General features: G+C 52.3%; 2 protein-coding genes across 3 annotated transcripts; both read right to left on the bottom strand.

Annotated features, from left to right (window-relative positions):
• Positions 1-8,261: 8,261 nt before the first annotated feature.
• On the bottom strand, positions 8,262-11,873 carry IFI30 (IFI30 lysosomal thiol reductase). Its single transcript, XM_033133330.1, has 7 exons — positions 11,599-11,873; positions 10,513-10,695; positions 10,351-10,425; positions 10,028-10,120; positions 9,129-9,281; positions 8,913-8,966; positions 8,262-8,829 (listed from the first exon to the last, which is right to left on the bottom strand). The coding sequence occupies exons 1-7, from the start codon at positions 11,716-11,718 to the stop codon at positions 8,767-8,769; spliced, it is 741 nt and encodes a 246-aa protein (XP_032989221.1). The 5' UTR covers positions 11,719-11,873; the 3' UTR covers positions 8,262-8,766.
• A 1,980-nt stretch (positions 11,874-13,853) lies between these two features.
• On the bottom strand, positions 13,854-25,482 carry PIK3R2 (phosphoinositide-3-kinase regulatory subunit 2). Of its 2 annotated transcripts, none has more exons than XM_033135082.1 (16): positions 25,343-25,482; positions 23,027-23,765; positions 20,174-20,266; positions 19,800-19,850; positions 19,589-19,720; positions 19,289-19,505; positions 18,786-18,871; positions 18,522-18,630; positions 18,339-18,437; positions 18,024-18,204; positions 17,809-17,934; positions 16,651-16,793; positions 16,256-16,432; positions 15,640-15,711; positions 15,297-15,467; positions 13,854-15,023 (listed from the first exon to the last, which is right to left on the bottom strand). In XM_033135082.1, exons 2-16 carry the CDS (start codon positions 23,346-23,348, stop codon positions 14,774-14,776), a joined length of 2,229 nt encoding a protein of 742 aa, XP_032990973.1. In that variant the 5' UTR covers positions 23,349-23,765; positions 25,343-25,482; the 3' UTR covers positions 13,854-14,773. The 2 variants fall into 2 exon arrangements, with proteins under 2 accessions (XP_032990973.1, XP_032990974.1); XM_033135083.1 differs by having other exon boundaries at positions 23,267-23,765.

Genomic DNA, 25,482 nt, shown 5'->3' with positions numbered 1-25,482 from the left:
GTCACTTTGAGGTGGTCCCCGGGTTATGGCAGCCAATATTTATCCCTTCCTTTTTTTTGCCTTTTTTTCTCTCGTTTTTTTTAGCCTCCTCCGACCAGTCCTGACTATTAAAAACCTTGAAGGCTTCTGACACCAAGGCAGCCTGCGGGGTCCAGGGTCCAGCTTCCAACTTCTGGAGCTTCTTCTGAATATTTGGTACAACCTGAGTTATGAAATGTATAGCCAGGAGTGTCTGGCCCTCATCAGACTTTGGGTATATGTTAGCATATTTTCTAAAGGATTCAGAGAGCCAGTTAAGATATATAGCAAGATTTCATCCTTGCAAACAGCTTTGTTTTTCATTTTTGTTTTGTTTCTCCAGGACCCATCAGCTTTCAGTCAAGTAGTTGTTTCGATCTAGTTGTGAAGGGTGCAGCTCACAGTGGCCCATGCAGGTAGGGATCGAACTGGAACCTTGTTGTTAAGAGCACCCCGCTCTAACCAATTAAGCTAACAGGGTAGCCCCCGCCTTATCTTTTCTTTTCTTTTTTTTTTTTTTGAATAAGTTTGTCTAGGCCCAGTCTATGGATGAGTTTGCCCTGTTGTCATATTCTAAGGTTTGAGGCATAAGACGTGCAAGGTAGTTCCTCTGGCATGGCAGCTCTGGCTTCATTTTAAAGTGGTTCCTTTTTTGTTATTGTTTATAGTTTCTTCCTTTTGACCAAGATCTTGCTTTGAAAGCATTGCTGATTAATCTTCAAAGAGAGCCACTAATCAGTTTTTAAAGGCATCATTGGTCTTCTTCCATTGTCAGGATGGCTCATTTTGAGTATGTCATGCTAATGTCAGTCCCTCCTGGATTCCCAGTAAGTCATGTCCCACTTAGGAGGGAAAGTAGTCTTCTAGGAGCCTTAGGCCACATTTAAGCAATGAGAGTGCCAGCACAGAGGCCATCATGGTTTTCTTTGTTTTGTTTTTTTTTTTCAAATTTGTATTTATATTTGTATTAGTTTTTCCACCTATATCCAGAATACACCAACTGGATTCCTTTTGGTACCTTTGCACAGGTTGGAAGGTTTGTTTTGTTTTGTTGGTTTTTTTTTTTTAAAGATTTTATTGGGGAAGGGGAACAGGACTTTATTGGGGAACAGTGTGTACTTCCAGGATTTTTTTCCAAGTCAAGTTGTCCTTTCAGTCTTAGTTGTGGAGGGGACAGCTCAGCCCCAGGTCCAGTTGCCGTTTTCTAGTTGCAGGAGGCACAGCCCACCATCCCTTGCGGGAGTGGAACCGGCAACCTTGTGGTTGAGAGGACGCGCTCCAACCAACTGAGCCATCCGGGAGCTCAGCGGCAGCTTAGTTCAAGGTGCCATGTTCAATCTTAGTTGCAGGGGCCAGAGCCCACCATCCCTTGCGGGACTCGAGGAATTGAACTGGCAACCTTGTGGTTGAGAGTCCACTGGCCCATGTGGGAATGGAACCGGCAGCCTTCGGAGTTAGGAGCATGGAGCTCCAACCGCCTGAGCCACCGGGCTGGCCCGGAAGGTTTTTTAGTGTTTTTGTTTGTTTGTTTTTCCCCTTAAACAAAATGCTAAGTCCAATTTAAAGACTAGACCTGAACCAAGAGACAATACTTAAAGGCTAAGGGCAGTTATCTGTATTTATAATCATTTGGCTTGTGCCCAGATTTTATCTAGTTTCAACTCTAGTTTACCAGAGGTGCTTTAGCCAAGTACAACAAAGCAAACCCCATTTTGCTTAGCTAGGATATAGTCAAGAGCAATTTTATAATCTAATATTGCTGTGGTGGTCATTGCAATACCTGTCCAAGGAAAGTATTCTTTTAAATCTGGTAACTTTATTGGGGCTGATATCACGAGGCATTAAATATCCAAGAATCATTACTTTTAAATTCAGTCACATATGGATTTGTTGAGTATCTGAAATTTTGTATCTTAGAGTTTCAGGGTTTTCCCCCTCCCCCATGAACTTTTCTGAAGATGAAACATCATGGTAAAAACAATAATTGTCTGCAAATGACTAAATACTTAAAAATGACATAAAGATCTGGTGAGAGTTTACACATATATATGCATATAAATAATGTAATTGACTCAGTTATCTGTTCCAGTATTAGTTTAACTATATATGAAAATTTTTTCAACAACAGCATATCTCTATGTCTCATACCTTTCTTTACCAAAAACATGTATCTTATTTTTCATATACAGTCATTTAGTAGTTTTATAAAACCTGTAGCTCTTTTGTAAATTTTGGCAAGGAAACTTATATAGCAGTTCGCATTTTTAGAAAGTCCACTTTTTCTTCAGTCTCTGTGGGCAATGTTTTGGTTAGTTACTGGGAGTTTACATTTAAAGGACATGATAAATGTCATAACTTTCAGAGACACAAAAACTGTAAATTTTCTAACATTTATATTAACATAGCTATCTAACATAATCAAAGGTTAAGTATCATTTATTTGGCAACGCTTACCATGTAATTTAACATATTTAATAGGCCTAATTATTATTGTTGTTGTTGTTGTTGTATTTGTTGTTTTATAAAGAGATGAAACGAGTCTTTGAGGTGTTTCAAGGATCCCTCTGAAAAACTCCAAAGTTCTTAAAAATCTCAATAAAATGACTACCTTTAAATTTTGAATCTTGGGAAGTTTGTCAAACATACTTGATCAAAAAGTTCATATTGGAGCGGCCGGATGGCTCAGTTGGTTAAAGCACAAGCTCTTAACAACAAGGTTGCCGGTTCAATTCCCACATGGGCCAGTGAGCTGTGAGCTCCAAAACTAGATTGAAGACAATGAGCTGCCACTGAGCTGCGAGTGGGAAGCCGGATGGCTCAGTTGGTTAGAGCATGAGTTCTTAACAACAAGGTTGCTGGTTCAATTTCCTCATGGAATGGTGGGCTGTGTCCCCTGCAACTAGATTGAAAACAGTGACTGGACTTGGAACTGAGCTGTGCCCTCCACAACTAGACTGAAGGACAACGACTTGACTTGGAGCTGATGAGTCCTGGAAAAAGCACAGTTACCCAATTGGAGGAAAAAAAAAAAAAAAAAAAAAAAAGCCTGGGCCAAAACATTAAAAAAAAAAAAATTATATCATTATTATGAAACAACATTAAATTATTTACTTACACAAAGTGACAATATAAAACTTTATATATAATACAGAAGTTTACATAATTATTAAAAAAACTTAGTTCTTACTATTGTGGAGATTTAGTTTTCTTAAGTAACAAAGAACCTGACTAAGACAATATAAAACCACAGGAAATTATTTTGATGACATGTAGAATCTTTGCTTTTTAGGCAGAAAACTTTTTCATAGTATCAGTAACAGACCAATAGTCCAAGAAACTTTGTCCTATTTAGTAGAAAGAGGAAACCAAACTCTAATTTTGCATCAACTTACTTTTGATATTCAAATTTATTTACTTCATCTTATTTAGCTTAATCATATATAAAATTTCCTCTTTCAAGATTTCTCTTCACATTCTATAACTTTCCTAGTCCATTTTAGTTTACAACTTTTTATTCAGAAATAACCAGATTTAGGACAAACACTTTCCTTCACATTTCCTCAAAAAATGTATATGCCTTATTCTTCTATTACCAAAAATATATAGTTTCTTTCCATCTTAATTAGAATTTTTAACTCTTAGAAACTTTGTTTGCTAAAAAGTAAGCAACTAGTACTCTTCAGATTGGCAAATTTATGAATATATTTTATAAACTCTAGAAGCATAGGCTTTTGTTGGCAATATATTTACAATTTTTTAGAAACATTTTTAATAAAGTACAAGACATATTCATCAACAGATTCTAATTTATCTTTTAGCTTCTCTGAAATAAAAAGCCAAAAGTAGGGCCAGTCTGGTGGCTCAGGTGGTTGGAGCGCGGGCCTCCTAACACGGAGGTCGCAGGTTCCATTCCCACATGGCCCAGTGAGTTGCGTCCTCTACAGCTAAGATCGTGAATAACAGCTCTCCCTGGAGCTGGCCTGCCACGGTGCTGCCACAAGCAGCGGCCAGACTGCCTCAGTCCTAGGGAGCGCAAGGCTCATAATACCAGCATGTCCTATGTGTAGGAGCGTGTCCACTGAGAACGAGTGGGGGGTGGGGAGGTGGAAAAAGCGGGGGGAGAGCCAAAAGTAAGTGAACTCAGACTTATCTAATAATTAATGTTTTAGCATTTTATGTTACTTTGAAATACCTAGACATTCAATAATTTTTATCATTTAACAGTAAAACTCTAAGGTTTCAAGTTACCAAAAGAATTTGGGAAACCACGTTTAAGCATGTATATATAACATTATTATTACTGAAAAGTTTTATTAACAACCTTTTATTTTAGTTATATCTTTATTTTTAAATAACTATGAGATTTCAAAGTCAATTATTAACCAAGCTATTTTCCTAACAAATTGTGTAACAAAGGTAACAAGAGTTTATTTTCTAAACCTGGGTGAAACAAAAGATGCCATATTTAATGTCAATAACTCTAAAAGTCATGTCCATTTAACTAAAGCTTCAACCAGCCTTAGTATCAAATATTTTCCTAGATCACATGATTCTGAAAAGTACTTGGGTCAGTTTCTATTATTTATTTATTTATTTATTTATTAATTTATGTAAGTGCTTACTTTTTTCAAGCCAATTAAACATTATAAACTAGTAATACCATCCAGAGGCAAAAATACCATATCATATATAAAACACAGACAAATATAGATATCAGAGATCATACACATAGACAAAATTACCAATAATTGTAGAGAGGACTTAAGATTTTTCATTTGTCCTTGAGGCTGGGCAAAGGGGGGTGTCCAGCAAGTGAGATTAGCTGCTTGTGTTTTTAAAAGTACCTTTCCCCTCCCCCCCTTCAGTTATTTCTGCCTCAGGCAGTAGTGGCTGTTTATATTTCTGGTTATATCTGTAAAAACCTGAAAGTTACTGAGAGAAAAATCTTGTAAGACTTTGAATTCTGCCAAGTTTCTGAATATAGAATTGATGTCCAATTATAAGTGGACCAAGAGGCGGGTGGACTCCCCTACTTTGAGCACTTAAAATTTGTTGAATCGTCCCTGGTCCCAAAGAGTTTGTTCCCAAAGGGGCAGATGAAATCTGTGGAGGTAGAAAGAGTTAGGACACCTAAGTAATGCTGGCCCACGGCACTTTGCCAGAGAAAGATGAGGGACCCCAAAGGTTTCTTGAAACCTTTGTTCCGGATGAAGTCGTGAAAACAAGCCAAAAGATGTCTGATGAGACAAATGAGAGAGTTGGTGGGGGTGTGTGTGTGGGGATCAACAACGAAAGCTTTCTGCCAGGACTTGGAAGAGTTTAAGGGATAATGAATGTAACACAGATGACCAGAGTTGTGTCGTGAAAGTCGAATACACAGATTGCAAAAATCTCGACCCCAAAGAGAAGTCAGTAATCAAAGAAAATAATCAGGCGACTTGAAAGCTGCGGCGGGAAGGGATGAGAAAGGTGGGGAACATAGATATATGGCCAGATCAAAACCAGACCAGGGGTAGGGCCACTACAGAAACAAGCACTGGGTCTCTAAGGGGGACACCCCTTCCTACCTGGGCAAAGAGTGTGCACCCTAACAACAGGGCCTCAGAAGTTAACCAGGACGTCTGGATAGTCAAGGGAAAGGGGAAGTGAAACCGGGACTCCAAGGCACAGGAACCAGGATCTGGCTGACCGGAAGAGGGGGAAAGAAAGAAAAGTCAGAGAGATGTAAAGAATTAAGGGAGGAGAAATCAAGTTCGGAGAGGCCGGGGTAAAATGACTCACCGAGTCCACAGAGCGAGACGTTTAGCAAGGAAAAGTCTGGAAAATGAGTCCCCTCTGAGGTAGCCAGGAATGTTATTGTCGTGGGGGTCCTTGCCCCTCTCAGGATAGAAATCAAGAGAGTGGGCGAAACAGTTTTGCAGAACGGTTTATTAAAGCGAAAGCTCGATGCACCCAGAGAACACTCTCCGAAAGAGAATAGATGTGGCTCCCTCAGGTTTACAGGTACAGCGCTTTTATAGGCTCTTGGGATTAGGGGCCACCCCTTCTCTTTCCCACCCCAAAGTATGTTGATGTGGGTCCTGCACTGCGCCTGCGCGGTGTACCTCCTTGCTGCTTCATGCATCGCAGGTCTCATTAGCATCTTAAATCTCCGCCTAAGGGAGCGTTTTTTACTGATAGTGAGGAAACTTAATTAACTATAGGACAGCTCTGTTAACTAAGGTGCACGCGCCACTTTAGAAAATTTCCCTGGGCCCCCTGATCTCTCCTGCCATTATGATTCTGTCCCCTCGTTGTTGCTTTTTGACCAGGGGATTTCCCTCAGGTTGTTTTCCCCAGTTGAAGGTTGTTTTCCCCAGCTGTTTTCTACCCTACCTGAACACCAACTACAAGTACACCAGATTTCCAAAGTTTCGCGGAATTACTGAGGGGAGTCCCACCTGTGGCCATGCCAGCTACCGGGGTGCAAGCATAAGCCCACAAAAACTCACAGACGTGGGGGCGGGGCTACAGTTCCCCGGCGCACAGCCCCGTCAGAGCCAAGTCCAGACATTGATTTTGATCCTGAGTTTAGCTGGGCATCTGACCTCAGTTCCAGCATAATAATAATAATAATAATAATAATAATAATAATAATAATGATAGGCACTGTTCTTGGCACGCAATGTACATTAACTTATTTCACAGCAACTCTGCTGCGGCACAAATAATTATATCCCCATGTTACTTCCCGTGTTCCTGCAGGGGAAAATGTGAATTTCAATGGAAACCTATGCATCACCTCTAGGAACAGGGTGTCACAAACTACAGAAACAGTGGGCCAAATCCTGTCACTGCCTGTTTTTTGTGAGGCCCACTAGCTAAGAGTGTTTCTTACAGTTTTTCATTGGTCAAGAGAACCAAAATAATCTGAGGGATGTGAAAATTCTATGAAATTCAAAAGTCTGTGCCCTTAAATAAAGCTTTCTTGGAACATAGCCATGCCCATTTGTTTCTGTGTCATTTACTCTTTCACTACAATGAGTAGTTGCAACAAAAACTATGGCCTACAAAAACTAAACTATTTATTATATGGCACTTTACCAAAAAAAGAAAAAAAAATTGCCCTGTATCACAGGATCCCTTTCAGGATTTTCTGGTTCTCCTTCTATGGGAACTTTTTATAAACTCTGTCGTTATAACTGATAACAGCCAAAAAATAATTTTTGCCTATAGACATGCAAATGAATTCTGCCAGGTGGAAACTCCCCTGCAATTATTTTTTGCCTTACTTACCACGTTCATTTTAATATTCCTGATTTGTCTGTTCTTTGGATCCCCTTTGAAATGGTAACACCTGACGAGTTCTCATTAATAATGAGTTAACACTAATTTTTAACATGTGTTCATTTTTATATCTGTATGAGTCATGACTTTATCTTTTTGGGAGACAGTTATCCTTCAGCACTTCCTATTGCTGTCAAGTACCTCAGCCTGGTAAAGTACCTCAGACTTTAGATTTTACTGCATCTTGGTGAAAAAACTCCAACATGGTTAAAAAGTCAAATTATGATTCATGGGACTGAGTCAGGTAAACTTTGTCAACAATCATGTTCAAGAAACCAAGTTTCATTTTGGGGAGCCAGTGTTTACAGAGTCCTCACAGGAAAACTGGGTCATACTGGGCTTGCAGGCAGTCTTCCAGGTCTGTCCTGGCCCACCAGACCCTTACAGTATTTTGGGGACAGCAAGAAGAGAGCAATTTGCTAAGAGGCATAGATACTGTAGGTGAAATTTAGTGGAGTTTCTCACTTCGAGTTAGCCAATGATAGAGGCTTTTCTTTTTTAAATTTTATTTATTTAATTATTTTTCAATTACAGTTGACAGTCAATAATATTTTATATTAGTTTCAGGTATACAGCACAGTGGTTAGACATTTCTATCATTTATGAATTGATGCAGATAAGCCTAGTACCCACCTGGCACCGTACTATTATTACAATATTATTGACTATATTCCCTATGCTATGCTGCACTTGACTTCCACGTGACTGTTTTATAACTATCAATTTGTACTTCTTAATCCCTTCACTTTTTTCATCCAGCCCCCGCAATCCACCTCCCATCTGGCAACTATCAATTTGTTCTCTGTATTTATGAGTCTGTTTCTGTTGTAGAGTCTTTTCAAAGTCAAACCTGAGAGTCCTTACAGAAACTTCCCACAAAGCAAACTGAACACCTGCTGTTCCTGTGTAAATTATCAGGGCAAACTCAATGAGCGCTGCCGAGGAAGGTCTTTCTCTGAGAGTCTTTTTAACAAAAAGGACAAGTTAAATATTATTCAGCTATAAAAAAGGAAGGAAATCCTGCTATTTGTGACAACATGGAGGAACCTGGAGAACATTACGCTGAGTGAAATAAGTCAGACAGAGAAGGACAAATACTGGATGATCTCACTTATATGTGGAATCTAAAAACAGTCAAATTTGGGAAACAGAGGAATGGAGGTTGCCAGGGGCTGGGGAGTGGGGGAAATGAAGAGATAGATGTTGTCACAACATCCAGAAGGGTTTATTAAACTAGTTTCAACGTAGCACCGTTCTCACTAAGGCAAGAGTCTTGATCTTGGGGCAAAATGTTGTTTGGGCTTCACAGAATGCATAAGTTATCTAGATGACAGGCCATAGCTGCTGAACTGATATCAGAAAAAATGGGGGCAGGTGGGATCTCTATCTTCCTCCATCAGTTCCCTCCAAGGGCAACAGCTGTCACTTGAGGCAGACGTTCCTGCGGGATCTGGCCATGAGTGGGCAGACTTCTGGCTTCTCACCCTGGAGGAGACAGCCATGAGTTGGGATCCTGAAAGGAGACCCTACCCCACCTGCTGAATCCCTCTGTTGCCCGTCCAGCTTACCTGGTACAACTCACACACGATGGATAGGAGCTGGCTCATATCTTCCAACGGTTTCTGCACAAAGCAAGACAGGAGGTTGTAAGTGCCACCTGCCCTGACCAACCCCTGCTTGGCCCAGAAGGGGCTGCAAATTGCCAGTGCCTCCCAGACTGGTGGGCACATCCATCACCCTGGTCTCTGTCCAGAGGCTGAGCTGAGGGCTACAAGGGTTCTTACCCCATTGACGACGACCCAAGGAACATACTCGTGGGGTGGCTGCAGAGCATCCGTAAGCTGGGCATTCATGTGCAAGAGCTGCATGCCACGGTCCCCCAGCGCACACTCCATGATGGTGTCCGAGGACACTTTTGGGGCATAGAGCTGCAGGCACTGAGGGCAGAGGGGGGGCCAGTGAGCCTCAGCTTCCTCCCTGTTATCTCCCCAATAGCTCCCTACTGGTCCCCCAAGCGAACTTTCTGATGCCTCACTGGCAACAGGGGACAGTTGGGTCCACAGGGAGGCAGCAGGTGCTTCATATATGCCTGAGCGGAGGCTCCTGAGGCAGGGGCTTGGGCTGCTCTTACCTCCCCTATGACCAGCTCCTGATCCCTACATTTTCCTCAGAGCTTCCATCAGTGCTGTTCCCTCCACCAGGGACACCTATCCTCCAGCTTCCTCAGCATCTCCTGAGGGCTCCCTCCTCTGCCTTCCTCCAGCCTCACTATGGCTCTGAAGGGTTTGGGGATGTCTCAGGATGAGGCCTCCTGGGTGGCCCAAATGTTTGATGAATGATTAAATGATCAGGGCAGATGAGTCACTCCTTTGGGAGTTTTTCTAATTCTCCAAGGAGGCAGACAGGTCTGTCCTGTCACCCCCATACCCCAGAGGAGGATCATTATGTGTCCCTGCACATTCCTGTTCATCTGAGCCCAGTTCAGTGGCTCCTCCTAGAGAAAACCCCGCGACATCTACTTCCCCAAAAGATTTTCCTTTTCTTGATTCAGAGATTGAGCCTATGAAGGGAAGAGCGTTTTCCTGGGGCTATACAGTCAGGGCCAGGATTTGAACCTAGGTCTGTCTGGGGTCAGGGAAGGCCAGGGTCCCCACACCCAGGCCAAGTAAGAGGCGTCGCTCACTGGCTTCAGATTGTTCTCCATTTCATCCATTTCCTCTATGCAAACAATGGTCAGGAAAGCCGCATTCTTCTCCAGCTGGTCCAACAGGCACGCCTGGAGGTGGGGATGGGCAGGCAAGGATGGGAGGGAGGCCCAGAGCACCCCAAGACCACCCTGGGAATAATCACAGGGGTCCACTAATGAAGCAGTGAATGAAGTCGTGATTAAATGGAGGCACATGCGCAGGAAATGGAGCTGGTTCCAAGCCCCTCTGAGCCGGGCTTTCACGCTCGTTACCACCCGCAGCTTCCCCAGCCCCCACGAGGGACCCTGGGGCCACTTACTTCGATCTTGTTAAACTTGCACTCCTCTTCCCCGTGCTGGCATGTGAACTCCCACTTGCCACTGACGTTCTGTTCCTGCAAGGCAATGGGGTGGATGCTAGCCAGTCTTCCGCGTGCCCCCAAACCATGGCCCGTTCCTCAGTTTCCCAGCTGCCCACGTACCTTGGCATTTCCATAGGGCACCAGTGTGACATTGAGGATCTCCAGGACCATCAGCCACGTCGGGAAGAGCTCTCGGACCAGGAAATACCGACAGCCAGGGCACAGTGCCTCGTAGTAGAGGCTCACATTGACAGGTGGGGAGTTGGACTTCTGGAGGGGCACCTTTGGGCACAGGTCACCGGCCTGCGCAGGAGGAAGGAGTGTGAAGTGAGGGCAGCCCTGCTTGGTTAGCTTGTAGAGAGGGAGCCACAAATAGTAGGTGCTCTGTCCCGCACTCCTGACTCTGAGGCTTTACCGAGTCTCTGAATCTGTCGGCAAAACATGTGACAGACTTGCAAACAGTAGGCACTTAATTTAGACACAGCTCTTGCCTTCCTCCAGGTGAGGTGAAACCTCTGGATCAGGGGAACTGTATAGAGTAAGGATTCAGGGCAAGCACATTTCTGGTCCCTGACCTCAGTCCTGCCTTCTTGGGAGGTGCATACCACAGGAGACTAATGCATGCTCATTTGTTGCCACTTCATGTCCAAAGCCTTGGCCTTACACCAGTGCTGACTCCTCTTCCTCTCAACAGGCTCACGTGAACCCCACCCAAGCCCACTGCGGAGGTGGCACCTAATAAGTGCTGACTTCCGGCTTCAGCTGAGGGGTGGCAGGCACCCAGATCTGTGAGCAAGTCTTTCAGCCTCTGGGGCATGTGGCTGTTCCTCAAAGAAACACTCAAGCTCTTCCCTGCTCCTAATGGGAACAGGTGCCAGGGGCAGGCTTGTCTGGTCTTTCCCTGACCTCCAAGAGGAGACCCCGATTCCCACCGCAGAGGTACACAGTAGGTCTCAAATACACCCTCGGACGGGGCGGGTGGGGACGTGGTGGGAATAGCCGAGCGTCTTAGCCCGAAATGGGAAAGCGAAAGGAATCCGAGAGTGTGGCCACAGTGCCCGGGGTTACACAGGGGAGGTTCTGGAACCAATGGCGCACGTTCCCTCTAGACCCCCGGCAGCCTTGGTTAGGTCTGGGAAAGAGGATGAGCCTCCTGCCCGCCCGGCGTGGTCCCCGCCGGTCCTCCCGCCGCGGCGCGGGTCATACCTTGCAGGGGGCCGCCCCCTCGGGGAGCGTATCCAGCGGGGATGTACATGCCGCCGCGGGGACCTGCAGCAGCAGCAGCAGCAGCACCGGTAGGAACGGCAGGAGTGGAGACCAAGTCATCACGGGGTGGGCACCGGGGCGACAGCGGGAGCAGCGCCGGGGGGAGGAAGCGGCCTTTAACCGCGCGGTGGCCCTGCCCCCAGGCGGGACCCGCCTCCCTGGCTCACGTCCTTCGGGGCTGGCTAGCGTCTCTGGGTGTTGGCGCTTCTCTCTCTGGGTCTCCTTTTCCAACTCCCTCACCCCCACCCGGTGCTGGGCCAGCAATCACCCGGCCGCCGGGCCGTTCAGAGGTACCCCCCCCACACACACCTCGTCCCAGCAATCAGCCCCGCCCAGTCATGTGAGGCTGGGACCAGAGCGCCTGGAGAGGACGCGAAGCAGGTACTTCAGAGACAGAGACACAGAGACCAAAGGAGACGGAAGGGTCTCGCGCCACCGACACCTTTAGGGTGGTCAGGGTGATTTAGCCCCCGTCTCTAGCTTGGGGACTCCGTGCACTAACGGGGCGATTCCCGTCTGGGTGTGGGCACCGACTGCACAGCCCGGCCCCGTCCCCCTAGCCTGGCCGGGGACGCCACTCATTCCCAACCCAACTCGCCTGCCCTTCGTCCCCGCCCCCTCTCCGGCTCCCCAGCCAGGACGCTGGGTCCCGCGGGGCTGACTCAGGCTTGGCCACAGCTGGCCCAGAAAGCAGAAGCCAGCGCGGGAAGGGCGCTCACTTCTCTTGGCCCCCAACCCCTGGCTGTGGGGGAGGGGAGAGAGGAAAGCTGGAGTATCTTCTTTCCCACCGTTCCAGGCTGGGGAGGGGTGCACCCCGGCCCCCAGCGTGCTCCCTTGGGGGGAGAGAAGCCAGGGGTTGGAGCAGTAATTACCAGAAGCCTGTACTATGTCCATGGGGAGGAGGAAGGGATTGGGGGTGGCCGTGTAGGAGCTAAAGCAGCAGAGTCAGCCAGACCCGGTGGGCTCCAGGACTGTGCTGGGTACCTCAAGTGATGGAGTCTATTTCCCAGTCTGTAAAATGGGAGAAGAGCGAGGTTTGGGGAATGAAGTCACATGGAGGGCTTAGAGGCAAAGATTGAATTGCTCCAGGCTGGGGGTGGGGGTGGTGCAGCTGGGCTGTGAGCCTGGCAGTGCCAGCAGACAGAAGAGCCTGGATGAAGCTTGGAGGATGGGGGTGTTGGGGGAAATCACCAAGACCCCCACACTTTGTAGGACCTCAAATGCCAGGCGGGACACAGGGTTGGATCCCACAGGAGGAAATGACCACACCTGGACCAGAACACAACTGAACCCCCAGCACCCAGCACATGTCCCCTCCAGGCTGAGCATCCACACTCAACAGCGGTTGGGAGCCCAGCTTTCCCTCAAGTCCACAGGGCTGGATGATCCCCCCACACCATCCCTTTGGACCCTTCGCAAAATCCATTTCCTTCCTGAAGCCTCTGCAAATCAAAGCAACAAAGCTTTGGGAGCTAGTGGAGTGCTCTCTCTGTGCCGGGCAGGATGAAAGAAATAATAAATAAAATTGCTACAATTCCGGATGGAGTCATACATGTAACCCACCCATTTGATCACAGGACTCTCAGAGACATATGGGGCCCACGTGTGTTGGGCCCTGACCAGTGCTATATGTGGGGAGGGCCCAGGGAAAGGGATCTCAGAGGTGGGGGATGGTGAATAATCTAGGTCAAAGACACGGAGGACCCAGCTCAGTGTCCCCTGGGACCTGGCAGCCTGAGTGTCAGGAATAGGTGTGAAAGGGTCAGAGGAGTCAGCAGAGAGGGGCTGGCCCTAAGGGCATCAAGAACATGGAGGACACCTCTGGGTGGCATGGGAGAAGTCATGACTGTGGACCCCATCTGGCAATGAGGAAGCTGCACATCACAGGGCAGAGCTGGTGGCTTGAGTGCTGGGACTCAAACCTAGGGAGTCAGCTTGGGGGGTGGAGCTGGGCTGGGTGGGGTCCCTCGAACAGGCAAGGGTGTGAGACAGAGCTCAGGGTTTGAGCCTCTCTGTGTGACCTTGGGCAGGTTTCTCAACTTCTCTGGACATGAGCAACTAAACTGGGGAGCAGGGGTTGTCACCCTCACTGGCATCCTGAGTTAAACTCAAGCCCATCTGTGTGACCTCATGAATGTCAAGGCCCCCAGCACCGTGGCCGTAGAAAAGCCCCCCTGAACACAGAAGCATCCACCGAGTTCCATGTTTTATATTCACATCAGTATCAACGTACCGTACAAAACCTGCCTTCCAGCCTAGCCAGGCAGGCAGGAGGGTGTCCGCGGCAGCATAGAAAACCGGGGCTCTCGTCCCAAAAGAGGAGAGGAAATGGGCTTTACAGTGAAGGAAACAGAACCCAACGTGATCGAGGAGAAGCCGTGAAACTGTACGGAGCGGAGGTGCTACGGGCAGCGGTGCATCACACCTGCGCCAGCAACGCGGCAGCCTCGATTCCCGGGAGGCCGGCGGGGGCTGGGTGGGGCCAGCTTTGGAGGTTATTTTTAATCACTTTCTTTTCTGGGGCAGCTTCTTGGTAGCAGCCCCGTCATGGGAATAACCCATGACAGGTTTCACTTCAGGGTTTGGAAGGGAAGTTGGGGTCTATGGGGCGGGTCCTGCCCGGCCCCTCATGTCACGGCCAAGGATCCTGGAAGCAGTCCAGTGAAGTTCTTTCCTGCCCCAACCCCAGGTCTATGGCTTAAAAATCAGGGCGCCCAGGCTGGGACTTAGCAGCCCAGGGGCCTCTGTAAACATGGCAGGTGCAGACAGGTGGGGCTTTGGGGACCCCGGAGACCTGCGGGGGCAGCCAGAGTTGTGGGGCAGGCAGTGCCTGTAGGGGAAAGGGGCATGAAGTGGAGGAGGCAGGCCCCTTGAAAGAGACTTAGAGGGACAGAGACCATGAGAGACAGGACAGATGGGGATAGAAAGAGAGTAACAGAGAGATTCAGAGAAAGCAAGAGACAGACAAGCAGAGAGGAGAGATGATGGAGAGAAACAGAGTTGCAAAGAAGTGGAGAGAAAAAGAGATCAAGACAGAAAGATTCACAAAGAAGAGAGACAGACGGACAGAACCTGAAAGAGATCAGAGACAGACAGAAAGATGGAGCCCACGGGCTCAGTTGCTGGGGCCCAGGTAGCTCTGCTCCGTCCCTGTCTGTGGGCAGCGGGCGGGCGGGGGGCCAGGGCCAGGGGCGCGCACGGGGTGGGCCAGCGTGACGGTGAGCGCGTCATTGTGTTGCACGAGGGAGGTGTGTTGGTAGTGCAGCACCAGCTCCTTCAGGGACCCGTACAGGTTGTAGGGCTCCGCAAAGCCCAAGCCGGTGACCGTGCGGTAGATGACGCAGTGCTTAGTGTCGCCGTCCACCCTGTGGGATGGGCAAACGCTGGTCAGGAGGGCCCCCACGGGCTCTCCCAGCGCTCCCTCAATTCCCAGACCCTGACCTGGTCCAGACCCTCCATTTCCAGCCAGGACACTGGCCCACCTCCCTCCCCTGTCCCCCATAACCCCTTCTCTCTGTGGCAGCCAGGGGGGGGTCTTCTTCCCAGCTGTCTTCCCAAGGCCTAGCACACAGTAGGTGCTCAATAAGAGCTCTTGGGAGGAACATGCGGCCTCCCCACCCCTCCCCCACAGCACTCACACCACAGAGCAGGCATAGCAGCCCCGCTGACTGCTCTCACGGATGAGGAAGGTGCCATCCCGCTTGCCACTCAGCATTTCCTCGGCCTGCGTGCGGTTGATCTTGCCCACATACCAAGTGCGTTCCTCATGGTGAGGTAGGTCGTCCTCGTCATCCATCAGTGAGTACTGACTATGGGGGAGGCAGGAAGGAGACCTGGTCACTTACCCGCCAGCCTCTGAGTCCCCCCTGCCACCTGGACAACGCTCCCTCCTTGATGAACTCCTACTCATTCTTCAAATCCCACCCAAAACAGCCCTTCTTCTGGAAAGCCCTCCCTGCCCAACTCCAGGTAATCACTCACTCCTCAGTCTCATTTTTGATCCCCAGCCACTCGTTGATTTTCTTCTGCCGGGCACCTTTCTGGGTGAGCCACCTGGGAGGAAGGGGAAAGGTGGGTGGTGCAGCAGAGGCAAGGAGAACCCACAGGGGTCAGTCCAGCCTGGCTGGAGGAAAGGGCTGACCTAGGAGGGTAGTTTCGGGTGTGATACTGCCGGTTGCCACAAGGGGTCAGCCTTGACTTGGCCAAGGGCAGCTTGGGCATGAGGTGGGGCGCCACCTGGCGGGCTCCGCCAGGAAACTGCCTATGTACTGTTTCTGTTAACACGTATTGAGCCCTCAGAACATGCTACCCAGGCAGGATCTTCTATCACCACTAGAGGCTCAGTCTCAGGGGCTGCACGGCAGTGCTGTTGGCCTCCACACAGGGCAGTTGTCTGTTCTGCTCCTCAGTTTCCCCAGCTGGAAAGGGGAAACTTTACAAAGGACTCGGAGAAAACAAAATGAGCTAATATGTGCACGGTTGCTCAGCACAGTACCTGGCATCCAGCAGGGGCACATAAGCATCTAAGGTCCGGGAGGGAGGGGAGCCCTTGCTGAGGTCTTCACGATGGGGCTGCAGGCGAGCGCAGGGCACTTACACCAGGTACTGGTCTCGGATCTTGCGCAGCTGCATGAGGTCTGGCTTCAGGCTGTTCATGCGCTTGTCAATCTCCCTGTTGTCCAAGGCCTGTGCCCGCAGCTCCTGCTCCAGCTTTGTGCGGCTCTCATGGATCTCGGCGATGCGAGACTTGAGCCGCTCGGAGTTCAGGAGGATCCTGCGGGAGGAGCGGCTCAGAGGCCTTGCATGGCTCCCAGCCTCTAAGCCTTTGCATATGCGGTTTCCGTGATTTCTCTTTCTGGCCAGCTCCTATTCATGCTTCAAAGTCCATTTTAACTGATCCTCCCTCCCGCTGTCCCCTCTATTTCCTTTCTTTCCCAGCTTGCACTGCACCAGATAGGTTGGGGTAGGGCAAGGCAGAGGAGCCAGACTCACCTCTGCATCTCTTTCTCATTGCCCTCACGTCGGAAGCGCTCTAGATATTCCTTGCTGCACTTCTCTTGCGTCTGGCCCTGTTCTTCAAAGATCTTGATGGTTTCATTGAAGGCCTCAATGGCGGTGCGCTTCATCTGCAGTTCCTGGAGGAGGGGGTGAATCTTAGCGCCTCCTGGGACTCCCCGCCAGTTCCCTCACGAGGGTGATGACAGATCCCAATTCCGATATGGACACTTTGCTCAAGCTGTTCCACTCACCAGGCATGTCATTTCTATAGCTCCTGCTGCCCCAAACGAACTCCTCGTCAACCTTCAAGCCCCCACTCCGCAAACCTACTCCTCCTTTAGGCACCTTACAAATACCTGGACTTGTTAGCCTTGCTGAGAGTTAAGGGGAAGTCTAGATGCTCCAGTTCACAGGGCTCCTTCTCGAGGCAGATGCTGCACTGAGCACTTCCCACACAGCACCTCACAAAACCTGCCAATAACCTCCTACAAAGTCAGAACTGTTACCAGGGAAATTGCGGCTCAGGGGGGCCTAAGTCGTGTCCAACGTCATGATGTGCCTAACTGATCCCAGACAGGCATCTTGTCCACTTAGAGCCTCAGCTGACCTATCAGTAAAAAGGGGACAAGAAAGAACTCCCTCGGGGACGCCAGGGGAGACTGAGCCATTCCTAGACTGTGACAGACATTCGATCTGAGTTAAGTTGTGTCTCCACTTGCAAAAGGAGTTTATCAACACAGGCCCAGTGATAGAACCTCCCCTTCCCTGTTTTAGAAGACGCTGCTCTTCACCATGACCGCCTGGCCGTCTGTTTCACCCCTCGTCAGGTTATTGTCACTGTGAATAACGTCCAGGTGGAAGGGGATGGAGAAGGAATTAAGACCCAGGGCTCCAGTTTACAGATGGGGAAACTTAGGTCCTGAGAGACTCTTAGGCTCCTCCCAGCTCCTGGCCGGGCTGTTCCTGAGAGGCTGGTTGGTACCTTGTCATATGTTTTTGTTTTTTAAACCCTGTACATTTATTTCTATGTTTTTAGGGCCGTCCCCAGCGCTACAAATGCCTGTTCTGCGACCTGGAAGTGACTGTCTGTCCCTGTGGCCTCGCCACTGCCCCTCTGTGCCTTGATCTCCCTGTGTGTACAGCCCGAGGTACCTGAGAGGTACGTGTGTACTCCTCGTAGAGTTGGTCATACTCGCGGCTCTTGTCCTGGTATTGCTGGTGGTAGACTTTGAGCTGGGCACCCACTGCCTCCACACTGTCCTCCTTGACGATCTGGTCCTGAGGACACCCAGTGTAATCAGCAAAGCCACCTGCTGGTTAACGGAGGCCCGAGGCCACCCTCCCCAGCTCCTGCCCAGGCCCCAGACCTGCTGGTACTTGGACACGGGGTATAGGAGCCGTGTGTCCAGTTTGGCATTGTACTGGGCCAGAGACTCATGGCGGTAGTGGGTGATGAGGTCCACGACAGAGCAGAAGGTGAGGGGTTCTGAGAAGCCATAGTGCCCATCACGGTGGAAGACTTTGATCAATTTGTTGTTCCCGCCTTTCCTAGGGGTGGATAAGAGAGGGTGTCAGCGCCCAGTGGGACCCCCAGTCTGACACCTAGGTCTCCTGGCCCTGACACCGCACATGTCCTCCTCCCGCCTCTCACAACTGTCATCCCACAGGGGATAGGCCCCTACCTGAGAGTCAGGGTGTACTCCCCCTGGATCTTGCTGGAGGCATCTCGAACCAGGAAGGTGCCATCAGGTGTGTCCCGGAGTTTCTCATTCACCTCCTCCCTGTAGGGACACCCAGAATTAGGGCTGCCCAAGACCCTGCCCTTCAGGCCCTAGCCACCACGTGGCCCTACCCCACAACCCTACCTGGAGATGTCACCCCAGTACCACTCAGCATCCTGCAGGGAGGGTGGGCTCCCCTCATTGGCCAGCCCTGTAGGAGCCGGTTTTGCCTTAGGTGGTTTGGGCGGCAGAGCTGGGGGACAGGAAAACAAATGCACATTGAGCACCAACTCTTTACTGTGGTCAACTCCCACTGCCACTGAGCCTGCTGACGCTGCGGGCCCTGAGTCAGCACTCATGGCCCTCCAACAATGAGAGGATAACAATACAAGGGTGGGGGGTGGTCACCTGGGGGTGCGACCTCCTGTTCCTCCAGGTGCTCCTGAAGCAACTTCTCCACCAACAGAGCTGGGAAATCCGGGGAGGGCTCAGACCTGGGGGAGGGGAGTGCAGTAAGCTGGGTAGGGCTGTCTGCAGCCGGGTGTGCACATGGTCCTGCATGTGTTTGCACACCTGGGGGGTACACGTGAAAGCTGGTAAGAAGGGCTGATGACGCGGGCAGGTGTGGGAGGCCAACTGCTGCTACCGGTATGTATGCTGTAAGCGCTCAATAAATGCGCATACAAGACCGGAACGAGAGTCCAGCACCTGGGGTAGGGGGAGCAGAAGCGAAGGTGCAGGCACCAACCACTGCTGGGATGGGGCCTTCCTGGAGCCCAGGTTCACTCCTTGTTATCTTTCCCAGCCACCCTCATCACAACAGCTCTAGCCTGCTACCTATCCTACCCCCACCCAAGCCCCTGACCTTTCCTCCATCTAAAGCCCCGCCCCCTTAAGTACCGGCTGCTCACCCGTCGGGTGCGCCCCCTGGCGGTGGCGGCGAGGGAGGCGGTGCGTGTAGCAGCAGCAGTGGCCCGAAGGCAGTGCCCAGGGCTCGCACCGCGGGGCCCGGGGCTGGGGCACGCCGGGCCATCCGGCCCAGGTGCTGGAGCAGGAAGCGCAGTGTGAGTGCGCGGTGCAGCGGCAGCGTCGGGGGCTCCAGTGCCGGCCCAACAGGTCCCACGGCCTCTGGGGACAGAAGGCCGGGCAGGGTGAGCCGGCACCCGCGCGCCCTGGCCCCCTTCCCATCTCAGGTTCCACACCAGGCTCACCGTGCAGGGCCCGGCGAGCCTCGGCCGCGGCCTCCGGCGTCACGAGGGGCGCGGGAAGAGCCAGTAGGAAGCCCTTGATGCCATCCGCCAGGGCTGCAGCATCCCACTGCTCCACATCACTGAGGGACCAGTCTGCGGATGCGGGAGGGCCGCGTCGCGGGGGCTGTCCAGGTCACCCGCCCCACCCCTGCCCGTGGAAGCTCCCCCTCACCTGTGCGCTGGGCTGGCAGCTCAGGCCTGTAGAGGGATTCGCTGTCTAGCCCTGGGGTGGGAGGAAGGGAAAGGGTGGGCCAGCTGTCAAATGCTGCCCTGACCCCATATAGGGCCTGGGGTGGCTACTCAACCTACCAGAGATAAGAGCAGGGGGAGGAGAGGGAGATGACAGCACATGCAAGGGTGGGTCCGGTGTTCACAGTCCCGTCTTCCCCTGGGAGGTAGTCCCTCCCTAGTTCAACACGGAGGCCCAGAGTATCGGGGCCCAGCTTCCTCCCATGCAGAGTGAGCCCAGCAGCTCTGTGAGATGACTAGCCCATCACCAGAGGTAAACAAGCAGAATCCAGGGGCTGCAGCCAGGCCAAGGCTCACCTGTCCGCTCAATGGCTTCCACAAGCTTCACCAGGAGAGGGGGAGCCACGTCAGGTGGGGAGAACTGATCAGGCAGGTCGGGGAGGGTGAGACCTGGCAGGAGGGGACGACATGTTGGCGGGGTCCCTGAAAGGACCCTAGCCTCTCTCTTGGCCTGCTGCATCTCAGCTGGGGCATCTGAAGGCAGGGTCCAGCTCAGGCAAGGACTTGGCATCTGGACCACCACCCGGGGGAAGCCAGAAGCCCTGCAAGTGGGACTGGGAGGGCAGAGTTAGTGGGAAACAATTTTGTGCGTTAGGAGATCAGCCACACCACTTCAGAGATCGGGTGTGGTGGGTTGATTAGGGTCCCCTGCAAATCATGTCCGCGTCCTAATCCCTGGTACCTGTGACTGTGACCTCATTTGGAAATAGGGTCTTTGCAAATATACTTAAGGGAAGGATTTCAAGTTGAGATCTTGGATGTAAGGCCCTAAATGCAGTGACTGGTGTCTTTATAAGAAGAGAAACCATGTAACAAAAGAGACAGATCCTGGGGTGATGTGGACACAAGCCAAGGATGCCTGGAACCCCCAGAAGCTGGAAGAGGCAGGAAGGATCCTCCCATAGACCCTCCACAGGGAGTGCAGCCCTGCTCATACTTGATCTTGGACCTCTGACCTCTGACTTCCCAAACTGTAAGAGAATCAAGTCCTATGGTTTGAAGCCACCTGGTTTGTGGGAGTTCATTACAGCAACCCCAGGAAACTCATACAGTAGGTGTTGGCTTCTGCCACTGATGGCTGTGCAACCTCAGGCACAGGGCCTGCCCTCTCTGTGCCTCAGTTTCCTCCACAGAGAAACTCGTATCATCTTTTTCTTCTTAGTGGGAAAGACAAAGTGGTTGAGAAAGAAGAAAAGGAAAATATCCCTGTTGAGGCCGGAACACCTCACTCTGAGGAGCTTCCTCCACTTTCTAAGTCATTTTCACTTGAAAATGTTATCTTGCCCCTTTTGAAAGTGCTGAAACCCTTCCCAGGAGGTGCTAGGGGCCTCCCTGGCCCAGCCTCTGCAGGCCCTGAGTTTCCCGCCCCACCAGGCCCTTTGTGTTCAGAAGCTCTGCCTGCACTGCCACCATTGGATGCGGCTCTGGCCCTCGGCGCGACGCCCTGGCACACAGCAGGAGCAAGCTGGGGCCTGCGGGGCCTCCCTGAGTGATGGGCCAGGTGGTGCCTCTAGCTGGAGAAAGGCCCAACTGCACTGAAAATGAAAAAAGAAAGAAAGAACTAGGGGAGAGGAGGTAGGCAGCCACAGTTCTGAAACTTGACTCTGGAACTTGTTTGCGACCAGTTTGTGAAACGGGGAGGGAGGTTCTCTCAGAACAGGTGTCACCCTACTTTATGGATAAGGAACTGAGGCTCAGAGAGGCAGCGACCTCCTCATGGGTGGACAGACAGGAAGAGGCCCAGGCAACACTCGGGGGCTGCACCCCTGTGTGGGGTGGAATGGAGGAAATGCAGGCAGCTACAGCATACTCCGTGGTGGTCCCAGAATCCCGGAGGGGCAGGGCCTAAAGGCACCAAGGGACGGAGCCTCCACATTTCCAGAGGAAGAAACTGAGGCTTGGAGAGAGTTAGCCCCTGGCCGATGCCACCCAGCCCTGAAGATTTGGAGGGCGGGGCTGCCGCCCTGAGTGGGGATGTGTGTGGAGGCTGGACCCAGGCCAGGCAGAGGGAGGCGGCTGTTACCAGGGAGAGAGGCAGATTTTGGCTGGGAGCCCAGATGGGGCTGCCTCCTGCTCCTCCCGGGCCACGGCAGGACGCAGGCCCAGGCCCTAGAGACACCAGATGCTGCAAGGCCCAAGCACACTGCCTTGGTGGCCCCCATTCCGCCCCAGGCTGGGGGACTCTGTGGGCATTAGTGTTTCTCTGGCACAAAACCAGGCAGGTCATTGGTCAGAACCACGGTGCCTCCCATGGCCTCGGCCTTCACTGGGTGGTCCTGAATGAGTGGTCTGACCCCCCTGCGCCTTGGTTTCTCGTCTGTACACGGGCCTCACTGGGCTGCTGTGAGGTTGGAGCAGACCACGCCCAGTACTCAACACCGCTTCTTCCCCACAACCTGAGCCTGTCTCCCTGGCTAGAACCAACGCCCCCTGCCCAGCATACAGCAATTTCAAAGTATGCTCAGTGTCCTGGAGTCTCCATTCCCAACACACCCCTTGGAAGGGGGGATGGCTGAAGGTCTTTGGGGAGGCTGTGGGGTCCTCAGACAGAACCACACTGCATGGCCTCAACTGAGTGTCCCACCCTTTCCGAACTTCACGACTCCCTTCATTTTGGAAACCGGGTAAAATCAGTAATCAAGGGGTTGCCTCAAGGGATCCTGTCTGCAAACCACAGAATGAAGCTAAACTGAGCCTCTGAATCCCCATTGTCTTCAAAATTAATCCCATGCTGTCCCCAAGTGTGGCCCCTGGAAGCTTCCCCTTCCTCACTCCACCCTGCCCACCAGCTGTTCCCTGAACCCGTTACATTCCCACCTGACAGCCTCTACCCTGGTGGGCCTGCTACCTGGAACCCTTCACCCCCAACTCCTTCTACATAGCCTTTGTTGTCACCTAATCACATTCTTGTCACTTCTGGAACCAGACGGCCCATGAAGGCAGGATCAGGCCTGTATCCACCCCATATTCCCAGGACTGTGAACCGCCCAGCCCTTGACAGCAGTACGGCTGACACTTGTCAACTGACCAAATGTCCTTATTCCCCCTCGCCTGGAAGTTTCCTCTTCATTGCCTCACTGGAAAGAAGAGGAAACTGAGGGTCTGAGGGGACCACGCCCACCCTCAACAGGGACCCTGCATGCTGCTCACCTGGCTCCGGGGGCCCTTCTCGGGGCCTGGCTGGCAGTGGGCGAGGGCCGCGGGGGCGAGGGCCAGGCCGAGCCAGGGCCACAGGCCCCAAGAACTCAACGTAGGTGCCCGGAAAATCGCCACGCTGCCTCGTGCGCTCGTTGAGGCCAGGCATCCAACCCACGTTCTGTGGGCAGCGCTCACTGCCCTCGGCCACACCCAGCACCTGCAGGGCTGCCCGGCTTACCACCAGTATATCACCTGGTAGTAGCTCCAGGTCTTCTGGCCGCTCCCGGCGGAACGGGTACAGTGCACGGTACTGGAAGCCCTCAGCGCCAGCCATGGTGGGCTGGGGGGTGATCTGGAAGGTCAGGCAGCGGCTCAGGGCCCAAGTGGCCCCATGAGCTGGGGTGGGGCCGGGAGGGTCCACTGGGTTGGCTTGAAGCACTTAGACCTCAATTTCCACCAAGAAGTTACAGGGGACGCTCACGACTGGCTTCCTGCCATTATTCCACGACCCTGAAAAGGGTCACTCGTTGCTCCATCCACCATTCGTCAACTGGTGGGAGGGGGTCAGCAGCGTGGTTTCTGGTCACTCAGCTGCTGTGTTTCCACTCGATCTGCAGGGCCACGTCAGGTCAGGCCACTCACTCCCTTATGTGGGGGGCCATCGGCGCCCGAGACTGGCGGCTCTTCCGGCTGCGCCAGACGAGGGGGCCGAGGGCACAGGCTGTCACCATGCTCAGCAGGGGACGCTGACCTAGGAGGAGATGGCAGAGCAGCATAAGCCAGGTGGGATTCCTCCCACCCTCAACTTAGAGACAGACAGACCCCAGGTTGGAATCCCTTGACTCATTGGGTCACCAAGAGCCAGTGCCTGCCTCTCTCTGGGTCTGTTTCTCCAGCTGTAAAGTGGGTTCAATAATCGCCCTCCCTTGGGGTACCTGCCCCAGGCATACTGCATGTTCACTTGGTAAACAAGGTCTGTTAGAGATGGGGAAACTGAGGTTCAGGGCAGTGAGGTCTTTCTTGGGCTAGGAAGCTGGGACTCAAAAACCCAGATCTGTTCAACTTCAAGGCCCAGGATGAATGAGAGGAGGCAGCAGTCAGATAGTTAGACCCAGAGCAGGTAGGGCAATAAGGGACACTCAGGGTGCTGTGGGAGCCATGGGGGGGGGTCGGGCCAGCTGAGCACAGGAGGAGGCCGCAGGGGCCCAGAGGGGTAGGAAAGGAGTTCCTGGCAGAGCTCACCTATACAGGCAAAGTCCTAGGGGTGAGTCCAAGCAAAAGGATCTCTGATCTCTGCAAGGGAGGGGTGAGCAGAGGTCATGGCAGACTCAGCATGGGGGCCCACAGTGGGCGCTCAGAACATGAAGGGGTTGGTGGGAGGCAGAGGGGACCTTGGCTCCAGGGAGATGGGCGAATGGCAGGAGGGCAGTGCAGCTTCTAAGGGGCAGGCTGCTGTTTGCAGAGTGATGACCACCCCCAGGAGCCCCCAGTCTCAGGGAGGCAGAGCCCAGCACACACACATTTCCAATCTCAGCTCTGCAGGTTCAGTCCTCTGAAGATGTTGGGGTGGGGGAATGCTTTTCTGGAGGGCAGGTTCTCACTAAAGACAGGAGGGGGCACTGGCCACATGCAAAGGCTTGACAGCGGAAAGTTGATTGCCAAGAGTTCAGGGCGGCTCTAAGAAAGCCACTGACCGCACAGGGCCTCCAGTGCCAGGCAGAGGGTTTACTGCCCCCCAAAACACCACAGGAAGCCCCAGGAGGTGTTCGAGCAGTGAGCAGAGGCTCCACGTTCTACAGGTGGGGAAACTGAGGTCCAGAGAGGCGATGTCCAGGAAACCGCCTGGACACGTTTGCACATGCCCGGTGCGCAGGCCGGGGACCCAGCACTCCCCAATTCAAGAAGAGGGTTGGCGGAGCCAGGCCTGGCTGGGGGCTCGGCGACTAGACTCAGGGCCTGTGCGCTCACGCGTGTTCAGACGTGCACTCGGCCTGCGTGGACCCCGCAGCCCAGTCCAGGGACCGGAAGTGCAGCCGACCCCCGACCCTACCACCCCACTATGCCCACACAATGCCTGGGCACCCCTCATTTCTGATCGGCGCCCCACTCCCAGCAGGGCCTCCCTCCATTCCGGGCCGCGGCTCCAGCACCTTATCTCTGCCTGGAGGTCTGCTCCCACCTTCCGGGGCGGCTGCACCGCTGCCAGGTAGAGATCGAGGCCTCCTGCTCTCTGTGGCCCGCCCCCCCCACCGCCCCCAATCCCCACACTATACTTAGGCGCCCTGCATTTGCGCGCACCCCCAGCCCCGCCAGCCGGCGGGGGCCTACCTGGTTGTGGCCGCCGCCGCCGCCGCCGCTGCCACGGCCGCCGTCACGCCGAGCAGAGCCCGACCGGTGGCTCCACTGCGGCCGCCGCCGCCGCCGCCACCGCCACCGCCGCTGCCGCCGCCGTTCCGAACGGCCGGGCC

This window comes from Rhinolophus ferrumequinum, chromosome 18 (assembly GCF_004115265.2).
Source record: "Rhinolophus ferrumequinum isolate MPI-CBG mRhiFer1 chromosome 18, mRhiFer1_v1.p, whole genome shotgun sequence".
NCBI lineage: Eukaryota > Metazoa > Chordata > Mammalia > Chiroptera > Rhinolophidae > Rhinolophus > Rhinolophus ferrumequinum.
This window is presented reverse-complemented; position numbering and strand designations above follow the sequence as displayed.